This window comes from Capsicum annuum, chromosome 6 (assembly GCF_002878395.1).
Source record: "Capsicum annuum cultivar UCD-10X-F1 chromosome 6, UCD10Xv1.1, whole genome shotgun sequence".
Taxonomy (NCBI): domain Eukaryota; kingdom Viridiplantae; phylum Streptophyta; class Magnoliopsida; order Solanales; family Solanaceae; genus Capsicum; species Capsicum annuum.
Window position 1 is genome coordinate 191,691,877 of NC_061116.1, and position 20,699 is coordinate 191,712,575.

General features: G+C 32.1%; 1 protein-coding gene across 1 annotated transcript; it reads left to right on the plus strand.

Moving 5' to 3' along the window:
- Positions 1-11,797: 11,797 nt before the first annotated feature.
- On the plus strand, positions 11,798-18,740 carry LOC107872799 (protein TIFY 8). Its single transcript, XM_016719405.2, has 6 exons — positions 11,798-12,706; positions 13,421-13,608; positions 13,759-14,204; positions 14,303-14,390; positions 17,424-17,655; positions 18,298-18,740. Exons 1-6 carry the CDS (start codon positions 12,430-12,432, stop codon positions 18,375-18,377), a joined length of 1,311 nt encoding a protein of 436 aa, XP_016574891.2. The 5' UTR covers positions 11,798-12,429; the 3' UTR covers positions 18,378-18,740.
- Positions 18,741-20,699: the final 1,959 nt, after the last annotated feature.

The following is a 20,699-nucleotide window of genomic DNA, read 5'->3' on the forward strand; positions in this document are numbered from 1 at the left end:
CTGAAAATCTTTGTCAATACCAGCTTCACCTACAGGTATTTCTTCTCTAGCTTTTGCTCCTTTTTTTTTGGATTTTTTTTTCTTCTACTTTCAGCCATAAAGGCTCTCAACTCATCATCAATTTCTGAACCATCCTCAACAAGGATTTCAACATCTGAATCAGTACTGGGCACATCTGATTCATTACCATTCAGATCTTCATCAAGAACCCTACCTCATGATCATCACTGCCTATATCATCTTCATCAGTACACATGAGTGGCCCTTCTAAAAGAAGAGAAGGCTATGACACAACCTCAATATCTTCATCAATGCCATGAAGAAGAAGCACATCAAGCTCATCACCAACCTTCAAGTTCTTCACAAAGTCTAATAACTCCATATGAGAATTAATTGGAACTAACTCTTCACTATCTGTATGTGTACAGTAGAACCCCTCAATATTTGAATACCCAAGATCTTTGGCGTAGGAAAGAAAGTCAAAAAAGACTATAGTGGTCTTTATCAATAGCAACAGCAAAGACATCAATCTCACCTTTATAACTAAGCTTAGGGCCGGCTACAACATTCCCCCCTGATGAAAACAGATCAAAATATAGTTGTCCATTATATTTTCTTAACGGCCCCCATAAGATTCTCAACAAAAGAAAATACCCTTGAACTATAAAAGTATCAAAATAATCATGTTTATCAGTGAAACCTAAAAAATTAACACACAAACTAGTGAAATCCCCAAAAAAAACCCACACAAAACCCTAACCTTGTCATTGAAATCCCTAAAAAAATTCTAATAACAAAAATTCAAAAAAAAATAGTACAAATTTTTGGTGTAAAACATCCATACAGTAAGGAAAATAGAAAAAAAAGTAAAGAACAACTTTAGTTGTACCTCAAATTTCTTCAATTTCGTCAATTTTTTTTTAAATCTTCAATTTCGTCGATGAACATTAATCAACACTTCATTGTATGCATTGTACCTATAAAAAATACATCGATGAACATTAATCAACACTTCATTTCATGCATTGTACCTACAAAAAATATCATTATTAGCTAGATCTCTCTACGAATCAACGAAAATTGAATCAAAAGTTAAAAAAAAATATATACCGGATCTCTTCAATCGGGTCTTAGAAATGATATGAAAATGTGAATTTTGTGGGATTTTACACCTTAATTTTGGACAAAAATGATGTGTAAAGTAGTTTCCTCCGTGGCAGGTTATAATTGGCTTATAAAATCCGCGTGGGTCGTTTGACCTCCACACGCGCCTCGCCTCAATTTTAATAAGGGCAAAAACTATCAAAGTAAGACACTTTTATCTACTTGAGGTGTTTAAAATGAACATGGTCTAGTTGAGGTGCCTAAGTGAAAGATGATGTCAAGTTTAGGGGACCACCGAAGGATTTAGCCTATAAATAAATTTTTACCAGGGACAGTTTCTGTATTAATTCTCAGCCAAACAGAACTACCAGGATTGGTTTGTTTTATCATATCAGCACAATCACATAATCATGCAAACTCCAAATTTTAGTCCTCCATGGACTCTCTTAGAACCTGTAATCTAGCCTTATAACAGATTGTTCTACCCACATATAATCTCAATTTTTCTCTACACAGTTCTTGTATTTCCTAAATCCTCAAAGATGGTCGTTTAATTATGTCATCTCTAAATCTGTTAGCAACAAATTTAATTGTACACATCTTGTTCTTGTTTGATGTTGTGCACTTATGCACTGGATTATAATTTTTAATCATAAAATTATCAGAATCTCTGTCAATTACACCATAACACAACCAAATATATTTTGGCTTCAATTTGCACTTAGAGCTCACTCTATGAGTCTCATCAGGTCTTAAAATAATTTGAACTCTGTTTTCTACTGCATACCTCTCCAATGCTTTTCTAAATTCCTTAGTACCATTAAAAATCATCCCAAGTTCAAAAACAGCAACACCATAATCATCATCAAATTTGATTTTACTACTTCTTCTCCTTGGTAAGTCAACACCCACAACAACATCCTCATCTACCAAACCAATGCTATCAATATTATCACAGTCTGAACTATCAATGAACTCTTCATTACCTCTTAATCTACCCATATATTTGTCTTTCTTTTTTTTCTGAAAATGTCTTGAAAATCTTTGTCAATACTAGCTTCACCTACAGGTATTTCTTCTCTAGCTTTTGCTCCTTTTTTTTGGATTTTTTTTTCTTCTACTTTCAGCCATAAAGGCTCTCAACTCATCATCAATTTCTGAACCATCCTCAACAAGGATTTCAACATCTGAATCAGTACTGGGCACATCTGATTCATTACCATTCAGATCTTCATCAAGACCCCTACCTCACTATCATCACTATCTATATCATCTTCATCATTATACACGAGTGGCCCTTCTAAAAGAAGAGAAGGATATGACACAACCTTAATATCTTCATCAATGCCATGAAGAAGAAACACATCAAGCTCATCACCAACCTTCAAGTTCTTCACAAAGTATAATAACTCCCTATGAGAACTGATTGAAATTAATTCTTCACTATCTGTATGTTGACAGTAGAACCCCTCGATATTTGAATACCCAAGATCTTTGGCGTAGGAAAGAAAGTCAAAAAGACTATAGTGATCTTTATCAATAGCAACAGCAAAAACATCAACCTCACCTTTATAACTAAGCTTAGGGCCGGCTACAATATTCCTCCCTGATGAAAACAGATCAAAATATAGTTGTCCATTATATTTCCTTAACGGCCCCCACAAGATTCTCAACAAAAAGAAATACCCTTGAACCAGAAAAGTATCAAAATAATCTTGTTTATCAGTGAAACCTAAAAAAATAACATATAAATTAGTGAAATCCCCAAAAAACACACACAAAACCCTAACCTTGTCACTGAAATCTCTAAAAAAATTCTAATAACAAAAATTCAGAAATGACACTACAAATTGTTGGGGTAAAACATCCATACAGTAAGGAAAATAGAAAAAAAGTAAAGAACAACTTTAGTTGTACCTCAAATTTCTTCAATTTCGTCAAAAAAATTTTAAATCTTCAATTTCGTCGATGAACATTAATCAACACTTCATTACATGCATTGTACCTACAAAAAATATCATTATTAGTTAGATCTCTCTACGAATCAACGAAAATCGAATCAAAAGTTAAAAAAAATAAATATACCGGAGCTCTTCAATCGGGTTTGAGAAATGATATGGAAATGTGAATTTTGTGGGATTTTACCCCTTAATTTTGGACAAAAATGATGTGTAGAGTAGTTTCCTCCGTGGCAGGTTATAATTGGTTTATAAAATCCGCGTGGGTCGTTTGACCCCCACATGCGCCTCGCCTCAATTTTAATAAGGGCAAAAACTATCAAAGTAAGACACTTTTATCTACTTGAGGTATTTAAAATGAACATGGTCCAGTTGAGATGCCTAAGTGAGAGATGATGCCAAGTTTAGGGGACCACCGATGGATTTGAGCTATAAATAAATTAGACATTGGATTATCTTTGTAAAATATGAACAAATTGTTTGGGCCAAGGAAAACCAGTTTCTTTCATTAGCACGAAAATAGTACCAATAGGTATTGGAATATCGCCATCATAGATTATAAAAATAAAATTGAAAAAAAAAAAAGTCAATATTTCATATGGGGTTGGGAAAATGTCATCCAACTTTGCTTGTTCGTGTGTCTGATGTGGGTTCCACTAGGAATTTTGGGTCATCAATGTCACAATCATACTAATCATCCTAGCTTAATTTCTCTAATCATCATTCTTATTTTAAATACAACATGCCATGTGGTTTTGTTAAATCAAACAAGCTTTTAAGTTAATCAAGTTTGTATAATTCACAACAGACTACAATCTTATTAGGTCTTTTACATCTCTATCTTATTTGATTTGAATATATCTACTTGAATATATAACCTCTTAATCACATGCTAATATAACTTTTATTATCATATCAAGACTCTCATTATTATTTTTGTCATTATACTTTATATATATCTTTTTCTTTTCTATGTTGATTTTCTATTATAATTTTGTTGATTGGACAAAAGAGGAATAATGTGAAATCTTAATCAAATAGTAGTAAGATTCTGAAGTACTCCTATCAGGCAATTGGATAAACGAATCATGCAACGACTCTAATTAATGCTAAGAATCATTTTTATTAATTGTCACATCAAAGTTTGTCACTCCTTTCAACTGCTTAAAAACTTGGTTACTCTATTTTTTTACATATATATTTTGGAACCTCTTTGAATTCGTGTCTAGATACACAAATCACTAGAAAAAGATATGAATGATAAAAGAATTTAAGTGTTAAGCATAAAAAAAATATTTTATATTATTAGATAAATTTTATTTGTTATTGTAGGTTATCTATTTTTTAAATATTTTTATGTAAAAAATTAGGTAATTCATAATAACAGATCAAGTTTATCTGATAATATAAAATATTTTATGCACAAAACTTAAACTCATTATAAATCGGTATAAAAAGATATGAATTAAGACGAACATATTCCGTCGCTTGAGATTATTTTTTCATAATTGATGTTTGTCAATTACATATTCGTAGCTAAGTACTTAGAACAGTAACATTTTCGGTGTAATTTCATACAAGTAGATTGAAAATGATAATACAAATCTTATCTCTATCAATGTAGAAAGATTTTTACCGCTAGCTTAAACCCTCAACTCAAGAAAAAAAAAATCTAAAGTAGTATAAAGAGAGAAATAACAAAAATGAAAAAAGTCATGTAGCATGGTAGACAACCTAACACATCAGCTTTGAACAGAAGTCATAAAAAAGTAATACAATAATCAAAGTAAAAAAATAAAAACATAGTAATTGAACTCAAAGAACAAGAAGCTACAAAGATAATACTACGACTGTAGTGTGATTACTAGTATAAAGAAATAATTAAGTGAGCCAATGCTTAACTATCTAACTAATATTATACCCTAATCCATGAACTCCATACCTCTCTATTTAAGTTTGTGTCCCCAGTAAACTGAAGTTGTATCATATCCTCTTTGGTCATCTCTCCTCAATACTTCTTCGGTGATCTACCTCTCTTGAAATCATTCACAGACAATGTAACTTCTCACTCCTCCATACATCTCTTCTGCACATGTCAGATCATCTCAACCTCTTTTTCTTATATCATGGCCTTTATCGAGGTCACTCCTACCTGGCTACCTTGTTGTTTCAGATATTTTCATTCCTAATCTTATCTCTCTCTCCTGACTCCAAGTATGCCCACACATTCATCTCAACATTCTTATCTTTTGCAACCTTCATCTTATAAACGTAAGAGGTCTTAACTGACCTAATACTCCGCTCCATGTAACATAATCGGTCTAATCACTACTTTGTAAAAGTTGTTTTTGTGTTTTGGTGGCACTTTCTCACCGCACAAGACTCCAGCTAGGTGCGTCTATTTCATCCGCTCTGTGTTAATATGATGCGCGATATCGTCGTCACTATATATAGATCCAAGATACTTGAAACTCCTGTTCTTTTAAAATGACATGTATATCAAGCCTCACTTCCACACCAATCTCAGGTGTTATGTCTTTGAACTTGCACTCCAAGTATTTTGTCTTGATTCTACTCACTCAATTTTCTGCATATAGCTTAGGAAAAGCCAAGTATCTTATATGATTTCCTCTGTTTTAATTTATTTGATCCATGTTAATATAATACCTCCTTAAAAAAAGTTTATTAGTGACTTATTTTAATAAAATTAACCTTATTAGCTATGTTTTAAAAATTTAAATTTGGTTAGAAATAGTAATACTTTATATCGTAATTTAATGATGATGAAAATGTCATTGAAAAGAAAATGATAATTTTTTGTTAGTTGCTAAAATGGACAAGCAAAAAAGAAAAATCTACTTCTAAAATAAAGGCCACGTAGTTAAATGAAAAAATCTGTAACTTTTTGCGCATGCTTCGAAAGAAAGTACTTTGTAATGTTGATAATGCAAAATCCCATTAGGGGGATTTATGATATTGTACTTAATTGCTAAATGACATGAACCACTGGGATGTGGTATTGGTATTTGTCAAGATTTCAATTATAATTACTGTTAATGGAGTAGTTAGTGATGATCTAATGATTTCACTTTCATCTTGTTCTTTGTTACTCTTTGTTAATACTAATATAATGAAAACTTGAATATATTTTTTGACTAAGTATTTGTTCAGGTTTCTTCGAATAGTACTCCCTCCGTTTTGGAATAAGTGAATTGTTAGGGTATTTATTGGTGTTTCAAAATAAGTGAATCATTATTTTTCTTTTTCAAATTTGCCTTTATGATTTGACAACTAATTAACTTTTGAAAAGATATTACAAGGTCGACTTTTTTCTTTTTTCTAGGGTAAAAATGAAAAGTTGTGTTAAATTTATGTCTTTAATGTTTTTCCCTTAATATGTGTGCCAAAATCCAACAATTCATTTTTTATGAAACGGAGAAAATATTATTTTACTTTGATCATTTAATTCTTTTCACAAAATTAACTAAAAGACAAATTGAGTTTATCAAAATTTAATTGAATTCGTGACAACAATGACTCAAATACTTCATATTTGTTTCAAATTATCTATCGTATTTTTAAAAAATAGTTACCTCTAATTATTCGCTAGTTTAGAACTTATTAGAAGTTACTCTCTCCGTTTCAGAATAAATAAATTGTTGGGGTATTGATTGGTATTTCAAAATAAGTGAATCATTGATTTTTTTAAAAAAATTTGCCCTTATAATTTAATAATCAATTAACTTTTGAAAAGGTATTATAAGGTCAACTTTTTCTTTTTTGGGGGTAAAAATAAAAAATTGTGTTAAATTTATATCTTTAATATTTTTTCCTTAATATATACGTGAAAATTTAACAATTCATTTATTATGAAACGAGGAAGTAAAAGACAAAATTCATTATTCTCATCTCATTTTACTTTTAATACAGTGTTTGTTGACTAGAAACACTTCAATACTTGCTTTCAAAGGTTAATTGGAGAAGGACAGGAATGTCATATGGGTGGCAAAATGAAACTTTCGATAAGTTGGTAGATATAATAACTATATTATTATATCATAATCCAAATAAATTAAATCAACTATTTATATTTTTGAGATAATACATCAAAATTTCTCCAAACTTATCGCAAAAAATTTACTTTAGCACTTAAACTAATATTTTATTTATTTACTGTTCTTAATATCTTTAAAGTGAATTAATTTTACTCCTTAATATATAATACAATTCTCATAATAGAGAGTACATCACACTCGCTGACACATCAGTGTCACATAAATAAAATATTTTTTTAATATTATATATATTTTTAAAAAAAAAAATTAAAAAAACACCCCACCCTCATTTTCCATCTTCTTCATAACCATCCACCCCTCATTCCCTTCCCCACCCTCCCGTCCACTCCCACACCTGCACACACACCCCGTCCATCCCCTACACTGCCATACCTGCACACACCCCCATCCACCTCCGTCCACTCCCACACAACAACACATACACACACATCCCATTTTTTCGGTGAATTTTCGTCGAAAAACGCCATTACCACCATTGAAAAATACCTTAAAATAGTGATAAAAAACTCAACTCACCTGATAAATTCGATCAAATTAACACCAAATTCTCTAAAATCAACAACCAAATATCCAACCCAATCATTTCCAACATAGAAAAAGATGCAAAACTTAGATAAGTTTATTAATTCTACATTACTAATTTTATTTTATCAAATTATCCTGAAAAAAAAAAAAAAACACAATCAAAGATGACTATCAGTGGGAATTTTGATGCACGTGTGTTGAATCTACAACAATCAAATCTACAACAACAAGAAATTACAAATCAAGAAATCAACAATTACTTTAGATTAAAAAAATTTGTTGTAGATTCAACAACAAATACAGAAATCTCATTTTTTTGTTGTCAAATTCAAGAAATGAGTGATGGTGATGGTGGCAGATATGGCAGTTGAAGAGGGGAGTGGGGTGGGGGTGTTGGCGGGTTGGATGGGTGAAGAAGGAGGGATTTTTTTTTCTTTTTCTATTATATATATATATATATATATATAAACAGTTATATATTTGAATAGTATATGATTTAGAGCTGAAAATAAACAATTAAAAGTAAAAAGATGCTTATTAATACCTTTTCTGTTACCTAATAAGATCATATTTTAGATTTTGCTAGGATGAATTGATATATATTTTTAATAAATAAAAATACGTCTTATTCATTGACATTTTAGAAATTTTGTATCATAGTTAAGACGATTAAAACTCTCACACAAATTCTCAAGAATTCATTCACAGGACTATCAAATTGTTAACACTAAAAAATAATTAGAATTATCTCAAACATTTTAGTGTTAAATAAACTCAACCAGATGTAAAGCTCCTAACAAAGTTAAAACTTGAACGTTTTAACATGATTAAAAGTAAAACTAAAGTAGATACAATTTGAAAAGTACACTCCATCAAATGTCTTTTTCCCACATTTGAAAGTACACTCCATTGTGATCATTATGATAACTATTCTCCTAAATTTAATTAGAGATTTTAAAATTTAAACTCTCAATATAAAATCCTCTACAATAGAATAGAATAGAATAGAAAGCACCACTCTCCTAACTTAAACTTTGTTTGGTTATGAATTTTTTTTACTTTTTTTAAAAAAAATATTTCACTTTAGTGAAAATTATAGTATTTGATCATAAGAATTTCAAATATATTAAAATTATATTTAAAAAAGTTTCACTTTAATTTCTCTCACAAAAAATTAAAATAAACTCTAATTTATTTTCATGATAAACACAACTCTAACTCAAATTCTCATTATTTTATTTTTTTAATTTTCATGACCAAATACCTATTAAATATGACTTTTCAACGTAAATTCAACACCAAATAAAATACAAGGTGGGAAAAGGACATATGAGTGATGGGGGAGAAAGAGTGGACAGAGTCAATACATCTACTCAAAATAACACTACCAATATTATGTGTCATATATGTGTAATGTGTTTGTGTAAGAGAATCAAAATCCCCCCACCCCCACGCCCACGCCCACCCCCCACTCAAAATAACACTACCAATATTATGTTTTATATATGTGTAATGCAATGTTAGTACCATGAAAAATTATGGTGCATCAGACGAAGTTGTTTCTCCTTTAATTAGAAGTCTCAAGTTTAAGTGTTGAGTATAAAATTATTTTTAATAGAAAATCTAATCAAATTTCAATACGAATATCAAAAATCGAATAGAAAACCTCCCCCAAAATGTAATGTGTAGAGGGTCAAAATTCTCCCCCGCCCCCCCCCCCCCCCCCCCCTCAAAATAACACTACCAATGTTATGTGTGTAATGTGTGTGTGCAAGAGAATCAAAATTCTTCCCCCACTCAACAATCTTACATTCCAACGAAAGAATCCAACCGCTCACGTGTTTCTTTTTTCGCGACTTAAGATATTATTAGTAGTTTGTTTTACTTATAATTTATTTAAAAAATAATATCACTCTTTAGACCTAACATCTACATAACATATTTACCATGAAAATTATAGTGAATAAATATGTATAAATAAAATAAATACTAAATTTTTTGAAAGTAATTATACTCTCTCTTATTTTTTAAATTATTTTACTCTCTCTATTAATATACATAATATAGCCGATATATACATAACATTCTGTGTATATATTAGGATTTTTGTAATATGTTTAGGGAGTTGGATTATTTGTAATATTGAAAAAATAAGTTGTGTATTTGTGTAAATTTTAGAATAAATATTAGACTATATTGATTAATTATAATAATCGGTGCAAGGTCCATTTTCTAAGAATGACATTTTCAACAAGAAGTTTCTCAATTTTTAGGGTTCTAAGTTTGAATTTTTTTATTAAGAATATTGTAATTATTCCCATATTAATGTTTATGTACACATTCACTTACTTATAATAATGATAACCTCAAGATTTACTTTTGTAGTTTTTTAATACCTTTTGGGATAATTTTAATTTGTATTAAGCTAAATATTTGAATCACGTATTATAAGACCAATACTAGCTATAGATTAATTGAAGTTCTAATACATAAGCTATGTGAATAATTGTAAATAAATTTTTGTTTAATCTAAAATGAAGCAATGAATTAATCATTCAATAATAACTTACCATTCTTGTAAAAATGTTTTATCAATGTTCCATGTTTAATCAAACTAATAAAATTATGATTATTTGGAAGTTTTGAAAGGAAATCAGTGTTTTTACAAGAGTATATATAAATCAAATCATGTGTTTTTTTTAAGAATCCCATCGATCCTCATTCAATCCCATCTCATAATCTTTTTTTTTTTTTTTTTTTTTTTTTTTTTTTTTTCTCCCCACATAGAAAAAAAAAAAAAAGAGAATCAAATTTAGGTGTCTTTTCCCCAGAAGTAGCAGCCACCATTTAACTTTTTTCCACTTTTTCTCCTTCAATTAAGCCATTTTTGAAGTTATGGACTATGATGTGTTGTTTTTAATTTTAAGATATAAGTGTAATTAAGACAAGCAAAAGGACAAATATTACAATTAACTACTCTTTTCATTCAAAATTATTTTTCATCTATTTCCTGATTAAGGCCCGTTTGACCATGAAAACATAATTTTCTAAAGCTGGAAATAGAGTTGAAATTGAAGTTAAAATTGGAGTTGTGTTTGACCATAAATGTAAATTAAAGTTATTTTTTGAAATTTTGTGAGAGAAGTAGGAGTGAAAAAAAGTTTTTCTTATTTTTTTCTTTTCCAAAATATAATTTCAAATTGTATTTGAAGTTTTCATGATCAAACACTATGATTTTCACTTTTTTACTAAAGTAAAATAATTTTTTAAAAAAAAAAGTAAAAAAAACTTATGGCCAAATGGCTACTAAGTTTTAATTTTTCCTTATTATTTTTTATATATTAAGAATTTTTTTCTTCAATTTTAAGAAATTACTTATTCTTTAAATTTATATTAATACACAAGACTCCTTCTGTCTCAAATTGAGATGACACATTAATTAAGAAAAATAATTAATAACATGAATAGTTTACCATAGTACCCTATTAAATGATGTTTATATTTGAAGAAAAGGTAATTAATACAAAGGGTAAAACATGATTTTTTTTGTCTTTTCTTGATTAATGAAAAAAGACAAATAAAATGAGAAATCAAATTAGAAAATTTGAGACGGGTAATTTGAAATGGAGGGAGTAGTAAATATGAAGTAATACAAATAGTATCATAAATAGTCATGTCGATAGTTATTTTTTAATGAATATTTTCTTTGTTTTAAAATAATTAAATTATTAGAGTAATTTTTAATGTTCAAAATAATTGAGTTGTTCATTATTTAAGATAGATGTTAGAATTTTTTTTCAATTTTACTCTTTATTAATTAAATTTTCAAGGATGAGTTTCAACGATCATTATTAATATTTTAGAGTTTGAAAATAGTAAAAATGGAAAAATATCACTAATTTATATCTTTGTCTTTTAAAAAAAAAAATTGTTTTAAAAAAGAGCAGTTCGGTGCACTAAAACTATCGCTTTGTATGGTATCCGAGAAAGAGCTGCACTACAAGGATGTATTATACGCAATTTTATTCGTGATCACCTAATCATATAACAGCAATTTTACCTGTTATTCTAAGACTCCACTTCTTGAAAATATGTGTTTCATATTTTAATAATTTAATTATTAGGAAACGGAAGAGGAAGCATGAGTTGAAATGTGATAAATTAAAGCTTAACAATCAACTAACATACTTTCATCTCTTCCAATAAACTGCAAAAGAAAAAAAAAAGAAAAGATCCACTACTATTATTCTCCTGCTTTCTCCCTTCCCAATGCTATGTCTCTGTATTTTTTGAAACAGAAAAGAACAAGCCCATAGTAGTAAGATGTGAGTGGGCAAGAGAACCAAGAACACACAACCCATTTATGTATTACTATGTGTAAGAAAAAGTCGGTCACTTTTGCTATTTAATGCCCCTTGTCTGATTCTTCCTTTATTTTATTTTTTTTCTGAAAGGCGCTACATACCTTTATCTTCTTTTTAACCTTTCTTGTGTATTATGCAGACGAGTTTTTGCACTTTTTTTTTTTTGAATTAATTCATACAAACAACAACTGTGTGGGTAAATTTGTCTGTAAAAGTTGATGCAGATAAGGTCACACTGAAGTTGTTATAGCTGTTGCCTTCTTTTTTACCCCCCTTTCTTGTGCAAAGATTGTTGCTTTTTTTGGTTCTTGAACACCCCCACCCCGCCCCACCCCCCACCTACCAACACACAAGACTTGAGGACTTGGGGTGTGTTGGTAATGGTACTGAAAGTGTTCATGTATGGCTCACATTCAAAGTAACAAAAGTGTTGGTGGTAGTACTGCAGCAGCAGCAGATGAAGTGAAACCACCACCACCACCACCAGCAGCAGCAGCAGCAGCTACTACAACTACTTTTCATGATTTTTTGGGTAAAGGGTATCATCAAGAATCATCTCCAGTGATGTCTGGCAGAGTGGTGTTGCCATCTGAGGCATCTCCATCTGCTTCTGTCTCAGTTGGTGCTTCTTCTGGGGGTGGCCGTGGTCCCATTTCCACCACTTCTGATCTGGGGTCTGGTAAGTGAAAAAGCAACCCTCATTCTCACCTTTCTTACATTTTCTTGTTTTGTACTCTTTTTTCTTTTGCAATTTGAAGGGAAATGGAGGTTGTTAGCTACTATATCTTTTGAGATGTAATCTACCATTTGATTCAGTTAGTACTACTTTTTATCTTTGCTTTTAGTTTAATGAGCATATATTTTGATTTTTTTCATGGCGCTGGTTTACTTTTATTTTTGTGTATAAGCTTGAGGTTTCTTGTTTGTTACTTGATAGTCTTCGAGAAACAACCTTTCTACCTTCTCGAGGAAGAGGTAAGGTCTGTGTACCCTCTACCCTCCTCAGACACCCTGCTTTTTGGACTACACTGGACTTGTTGTTGTTGTCAGCTTGGTGTTTCTTGTGATATATTTCTGTACCCAGCTAAGCCTATCTATAGTTGACCAAGCAAAGGAAATGCTTGTTATGGAGGAAGTTTGCTTGAGATGATTGATTTAGTAGCTTTTTGGGAAGCTCTCCTTTAAAACCAATAAGCATAGATTGTCTTTTTGTTAATACATGTCAATGGCTTTCTATTTTGGTATTAGTTTATGAAGACTTGACTCAACTTTTAAACTTCTTTTTGTGTTGCTATCATTGACTTTGATGAAGGGTGAGATTTTCTAGCATTCACAACTGATGTTGTCCTTTGTGGAAATTTGAACAGTATTTGATCATTTTTTATCATTGTAGAAAGACATGTAGGAAATCATTATGAAGGAGTGCCATTCTATGGCCTAAGGGGTGAACTTTCAGGGGCTGAGCCAAGTAATCGATTGTCGGGAACGAAAAGAAGCAATTCTGACTCTTTAATGGGGTCAACAAGAGATAAATTTTCAACGCTGCGACCAGACACATTGGAGAGCTCACATATGCAGAAGGTTTGTATTTCCTCTTTTCCCTCATTTATTAAACAAAATTCAGGAAAACAGAAAAAAGGAAAAACTGCTCCTAATTGTCTTCTGTTGGTTACTTACCATCCTATAGTGCCTGCTATTTACTCTGATACTGGTAGTTTTCTTCAAGTTCAGCTACTACGAAATGCAGGGGGCGAGCGACGTGGACGGCCACATGACCAAGAAATGTCCTTTGTTATGCATCCAATGAGGCCACTTCATGCCTCTTTAATATCACAACCATCTGCCACCGGTAGAACTGATGTCAATGCTTCCAAGTGGGATCGAGTTATTCCTCTCAATGTTGGTCCCACCTTGCAGTTTCCTCCACGTGCTAGTCATGTTTTACCTTTTGGCTATCAATCGTCAGCCAACAGGTTTGGAGATGCCAATGCTGGACCTTCTACTATATCTCAAGCTGCTGATGAAGGATCAAGGACAGGAATCAAAGGATCCGGAATATTGAGCTCCATTAATGCAAGTGGTGGAATCTCTGATAGAAGCCTTACTGGGGTGCCATTAAGTGGTGCCAAGCAGAAGTCTGCACTTCACTTGTCTGACCTAGAATCTTCTAACCCATGGTAATTTTAGTAGATATTGCACAAACTGCCTCTTGTGATGTCAGCCTGACTTTCTCTGATAATAGCATTGAGACTTCTTGATGTTTGTTGCATGATAGTCGGCAAGGATCGTCATCTGCTGGCTCTCAAATGACTATATTTTACGGGGGTCAAGCCCATGTTTTCGATAATGTCCATCCCAACAAGGTTTGTCTTCTGCTATGCCAAATCACACCTCTCTTCTGTGTTTTTATTTGTCTTTGTTTTGGTTTTTCTTTTTCTTTCTTTGTGAACAGATTACTCATTAGTGAATAAATTTAGTGTGTAAGCCAACTGATAAGTTATTGTCTAATTGCTCACTTGGCTAACTCCGTCAGTCTACTATACCAGGTATATTGTGTTAAATGAAAGTAACATGCTTCAATAGTAAATAAGATGTTTAACAACAAAGAAGACACGAATTCAAATATTGGAGGGGGACAAAACAACAATGACGTCCTTATACAACAAAGGACAATATAGCGAAAATCCTATTTAAAGTTTAGGCGACGTTGTATATCCAACAAAAGGCAAAAAAGAGAGGTGCATATAGACTGTCTATGACAAGTCTATGCAGCCAGCTACAGATAGTATCATGGAGGGTCTAAGGGCCAGTTTGTACTCTTCTTTGCCCTTCGTCTTAAGGTTGGTAGTTGGAGTTTATCTATTCTGAGAGGACCCTCACCATAGCAGGAAGTTCTCTTTCACTTGTGAAAATTGTCGGATCGTGATTGAGGGTGTGTCTTTGGCCAAAGCATCCACAACTTCATTTGCTTCTCCATAACAATGTTTCACTGTTATACTTCTCTGAAAAATCTTTGCTCTGATATTGTCAATAGTGCTTTGGATTCTCCAAGGTGCGTTGTTATTCCCATTAATCATTTGGACCACCATTGAAGAATCCAATTCAACTTCTAGAGATTCAAATGTTAAGTTGCACATTGGTTGAGGAAATGAGTTGTGGTCTCCTTATATAGTATTAGACAATCCTTTCCTAATGAGCTAGCGTATGGGTTGAGACTTGAGAGGATCCGTAGTATCTGCAGCCTCCCGGACTTCATATTCATCATTTTTGAAAGCGAGGGGAAGAAGGGATCTCTTTTCTTTAGGTCATATTATCACATTGCTGTTGTGTTTCTCAATGTTTGGCTCCTGTAATCCATGCTCCAGTTGAATCATGAATTGGGATTGTTGGGGGGGGGGGGGGGGGGTTAAGTCCCACATAGGTTGCGGAATATGGTCCTGGACAATCTTCCCTCGTGAAATAGGAGGTGGGGGGGAGGTTAAGTCCCACATAGGTTGAGGAATGAGTTGTGGTTTTCTCATATGGTCCTGGACAATCCTCCCTCGTGAAGTAGGTTTTGGAATTGAGCTAGGCCCAAGGGCGGTATCTCCCCCATAAAGTTTATTTGGACTTCTCCAGGAAAAGAATAATCTTATAAGTTAGATAATTTCTAACTTGTTCTAGACCGTCTGTACAAATTCTCTAATTTGTCTTCCCTAAATGATCGTAGGTCTACTGTAACTCACGACTAAATTCTTTTGTTCACCAGTTAGTATTCTTGTTGATTATGGTTATACTAACTTGGTAATGCATTAATCCACTTGAAAACAAGCTGCAGCATGATAATTTCCTCCCAGTTTGCTAATTGCTATTCCAGTTAGAATCTTCAATGTAGTGAGTCGACAGAGATTTGTCAGTGGTCACTTCTAATTTCCTTCTTTCATTTGTAAGAATCCTATTCCAGATGAGCTATTATTCCATAAGAGCCTTTACTCTTGCATATTTTATAAGAAGTTCCAATCAACTTAGATCTGCTTGGACAAGTTTTCAAAAGAACTCTTAAACAAGTTTTTAGGAAAGATAAAAAAAGAGTTAATGCCAAAAGAATTGTATTTCGATAGTTGTAGTTTTATTGAAGATTTGTGAATGTTTTGGAAGTGAAAGAGAATTTTTCTTCTAAAAACATCTGAAAGACTGAAACCCACTTCTTTGAAAAACATTTTTTGAAAAAAGCTTTGTGCAAAGTTTCTTTGAGAAAGCACCCAAGGGTGTGTGGCCCAATGGTTCAATGAAGTTGGGATGAGCATCATGAGGTCTCAGGTTCAATTCCCAGCAGAGACAAACACTAGGTGTTTTCTTCCCATCTGTTCTAGTCTTGATGGACAGAGTTACCTGGTACTTGTTGCTGGTGGGAGGTGGCAGGTATCCCGTGAATTTAGTCGAGGTGCGCGCAAGTTGGCCCGGACACCACGGTTATCAAAAAAAAAAAAAGTTTCTTTGAGAAAATTAAACTTAAACACAAACTTTCTTTGGAAAATCTCTTACAAGATTTTTTTTAAAAAAAGAAACACATCCTATCGAGAGGCATTTTTTGGTTAGTGATTTGGTTGCGGGATAATGCTAGCAATTGTCGTCATCTCACTTCTAACTTCTCTCACGTTATGCCTATGCATTTTTCAAATTTTTACTTAGAGAAGGGCCAAAATGTGTAACTGCTGAAGTTCGAGGAGCAAATGACTTCACAGGTATTGGACTGTGCACATTAGGTGGTGGGACTTTTCCTAAAGGAAACTAAAGCTGGAATCTTGTATTCAATTTTTTTTCTCATAGGATTAGGATGGTATTGGAGTTGCAGTTGAATTTTAGGGCAGAAGTACCTGTGAATTCACACCTTTGCAATTGATTAAGAAGTCTTCCGTTCCTGGTGATCCATGAAATAGCCGAAGCATGTGCATTGTAGCAGTCAATTTTCATTTAATCAAAAATTCGGAGTTGTTTTTCTCTAGTTTTATTCGTACTTGTACTCCTCACTTCCGTAAAGTTCACTTTTCAGAAGCTTCAATAATGTCTAGTCCCAGTTCGACTGATTTGCAATGTCTTAGAATTGAAAAGGCATTTTGCTAAAAATATGCAAGGAGCATCATTTGGTGTCTTACAATTCAATCATATTAAAGAAAAATTATTTAATCCCAGTTGCTGAACAGTGGCAAAGGCGAGGGTTTATATTTAAGGGGAGAAGTATCTAGAAACCTTTATCAATCTAGCTTAGCTTTGAATTTTCCCAAATTTCCCATTTAAATATTTCCAATAGATCGCATTGCACTTTGCTATTCGCCTTGACTCTTTAAGATTGGTTGAATCTTTTAAGTTCTAAACTTCTCTAGCATAACGTGAATGATTTTCCTGCTATGTATCAGGCAGATGTTATAATGTCCTTAGCTGGATCGAATGGAGGATCTTGGTCAACAACGTATGCTCCAAAATCTGCTGCAAGGCCATCAACTGGAGAAAATTATTCGCCTAAAGCAGAGAATGAGACAACCAACGGCAGTAACTTAGCTCTAATAAGAGAGTTCCATGGCAGGTCATCTGGCAAAGCAGGTTTCACCCACGGTATTGGTTCTGGTGATCACATTTACATCCCTCAAGGTAATAAATTCTACTTTGTTGATAGATTTTTGTATGTTGCAGCAAGGCAGTATGGAATGTTAAAATTCCAAGACAACAGGAGTATGTATATATATATATATATAAATTTGCAACATTGTATTGCCATTTAACCAAGAAATGTCACATCGTGCCTCACATAATTGACACAAGATGCATGCGAGTTGCGGAATTTGTGAACTCAATATCTTACATCATCCAAAACTTTTTCCCATTTAGGGTATGTTCGGCATAGAGAAAAAAATGTTTTCCAAGAAAACAAGTCGGTTATTACTTATTTTCTTGTGTTCGGTATGCAAGTAAAAAATACTTTCCTAAAAGCATTTGTATATTTCTAAAACAAAACAAAACAAAAAAATAGGTAGAGATAAAGAGTGATGGATATTGTGGTCGGGCAGGGGATTGTAGTGGGTGGGGCGGAGGTAGGATAGGAAGTTGTTTTCCTAAAGAAAATGTTTTCCAATCTTTTTAACCAAACGAACATGAAAATGTTTTCCTCCATACTGGACACACTCTTAATCTGTTGTGCATGAAAATGTGCCTTCTCATACCAGTTCATTGACCTCAGACAACATGTTTCATCTAATGTCTAATGGTATTCAAATATGTTACTGGTGATTGTAGGTATCCATCGAGGGTCTAAGGAAGCAAAAAGTGCAGTCCAAGCAGCAGAAAACAATACTGATGAAAAACGAGAAGTGTGATTCAGACTCCAAATTGTTTAAAACACTAGTGAAGAAGCTGATATTGTCACAAATCAGTCATCTTGCTCCTCTTATATTCCTTTATATCTTTCACCCTAGAAACCAAACCTCCAATCTTGTGCCACTCTTTGTTTAGTTGCATATTCCAAAAGAAATGCATGCAGCAGATGTTTTTGTAGACCTTGAACCCTCAAGACATGTATGCTCCATCTCTTGGCTAAAGTCTAAATGTGAATGGCTACAGAGGAATTCATTCATGTGTCTTGGATTGTAGTTGATTGATATTGGGTTTCTTAATCCTTTCCTTCTTATTCCAACAGGAGCTTATTAATCTTGAAATTTGAAGTCACCTATTTTAGAGTTTGAAAGTTTTTCAACAAAATGGAAAACTAGATGTGTTAATCCTTTGTGAAAGTATTTTCTCTAATGATGCTCCATTAGTTTCTCTGTGTAATAAGGGCATATATTATTCAGATAACTAACTAGCCAAACTACTAACAGAGGGAAATATTGTAAATTTTTCCTACTTAAATGACATTTTCAACAATTTTCCCAGAGTAAAATAATCCTTTAACATTATTTCAGTCATGGTACTTATTTGGCCATACACAGTAACAGCTCAAATTTAAACTTTCATTTTGCTATCTCAACTAGGCATTTTTCATTTTAGACTCTCGAAGTAATATTATTATGTGTGTCATTTTGATAGTCAGCAAAACAAATAAATTAAGTAATTACATGTGCTTTAAATTTTTTCTAACATCACCTTCCCCTTCCCCCTCCCCCCACCCCACACATACACCATAACCCAATCTTTTTCTCCGACACACCTTTTGCTTTTGTCGCAGGAACCATCCCATCCCACCCCAACCTTTTTTTTTTTTTTTTTTGGATTTCATTAAATTTTGATTATTTTCTATTTTTGTATGTTTAATTTTTTTTTTCAACTTTAAATTATATATTTTTCTTCTCTAAATTGATATTGGATCAAGTCAAAGATGGTGAAATCAGTCATGACATCATGATTTTTAGTGTTGAGTATTAAAATTTAGTGGTGGTATGTTTGAGGTGATATTGAATTCAATTGTGATGCGAAAATTTTGGAGGTGAATAGTGAAATTAATCGTTGGAGTGCGTCTCGTTCAGAGGAGGACGAAGGGAAAGGTGTAGGCTAAGATGGGTTTTGGCGGTAGAATTTGCGGTGAGGTTCACCAGTTGATTCACAGGTTGTTAATGGAGGGACGGTAAAAAGTGTTAGTTTGTACTTTTGGAAGTTCAAAAATGAAGGGAGAAAATTGCGGTAGTTCCAACAACGATTCATTCACGTCATTTATATTTTTATTTATTGAGGTGGGAACATTAATTAAATAAATATCGATACACGATTATACACCATTCATATAATGTCGATATATTACATACCAATTTATACAATATCGATACTCGTCTATATACTATTTATACAATGTTGATATATTAAATGACTATTTATACAATATTCATTCAAGTTTATACACCATTTGTACAATATTAATGCATATTTATACATTATTTATATAATATTAATACATTACATCAACACTACATAATTAAATACAGTACATGACTATTTATACATCATATATACATATATTGATATTTATGCAATATCAATATATTACAATACATAACTATTTGTACATCATATATACATATTTATACACTATTATACAATAATGATACATTACATATACGACATAATTATTCATATACTATTAATGACCATTTATGAAATGAAAGAAAAGAGACAATGAATGGCAGGACCTGAGCCTCATGCTATCACATGGTGATTTATCGGATATCACTATTCTTTCAGCTTTGTTGGCCATTTTAATTATTTTTTTCTATAAATAAAAGATAATTTAAAAAAAAAAAATTACTTTTTGTTATATGAATGAAATTATCCTTTTTTTTTAATCGTTATCAATACTCATAATGGACTATGAATTATCATTGTTGTTAAGAAAAAAAGGTGTTTCTTTAAAAAATTATTTAGAAATTTGACATTTTGATCCAAAAATAATAAAATTGATTATTTTAAAATAAATTATTAATTATGAATATTTATGCTCAATTCATTTCACATAATATAAAGATATTTGTTGATTTTTTATTAATTTAGTTTTTTGAAAGGTATATGAGGAGAGCTTTGAATAGAATCATCAATATGGGCCAAGCCCGTTGGATCGATTCGACTCAATCTATAATTTGATGGAATTGGGTTTTAGCTTTATGATTCATTTAAGAACAAAGCTTTTTAGCTTGGTTCGAATAAGCCTCGTG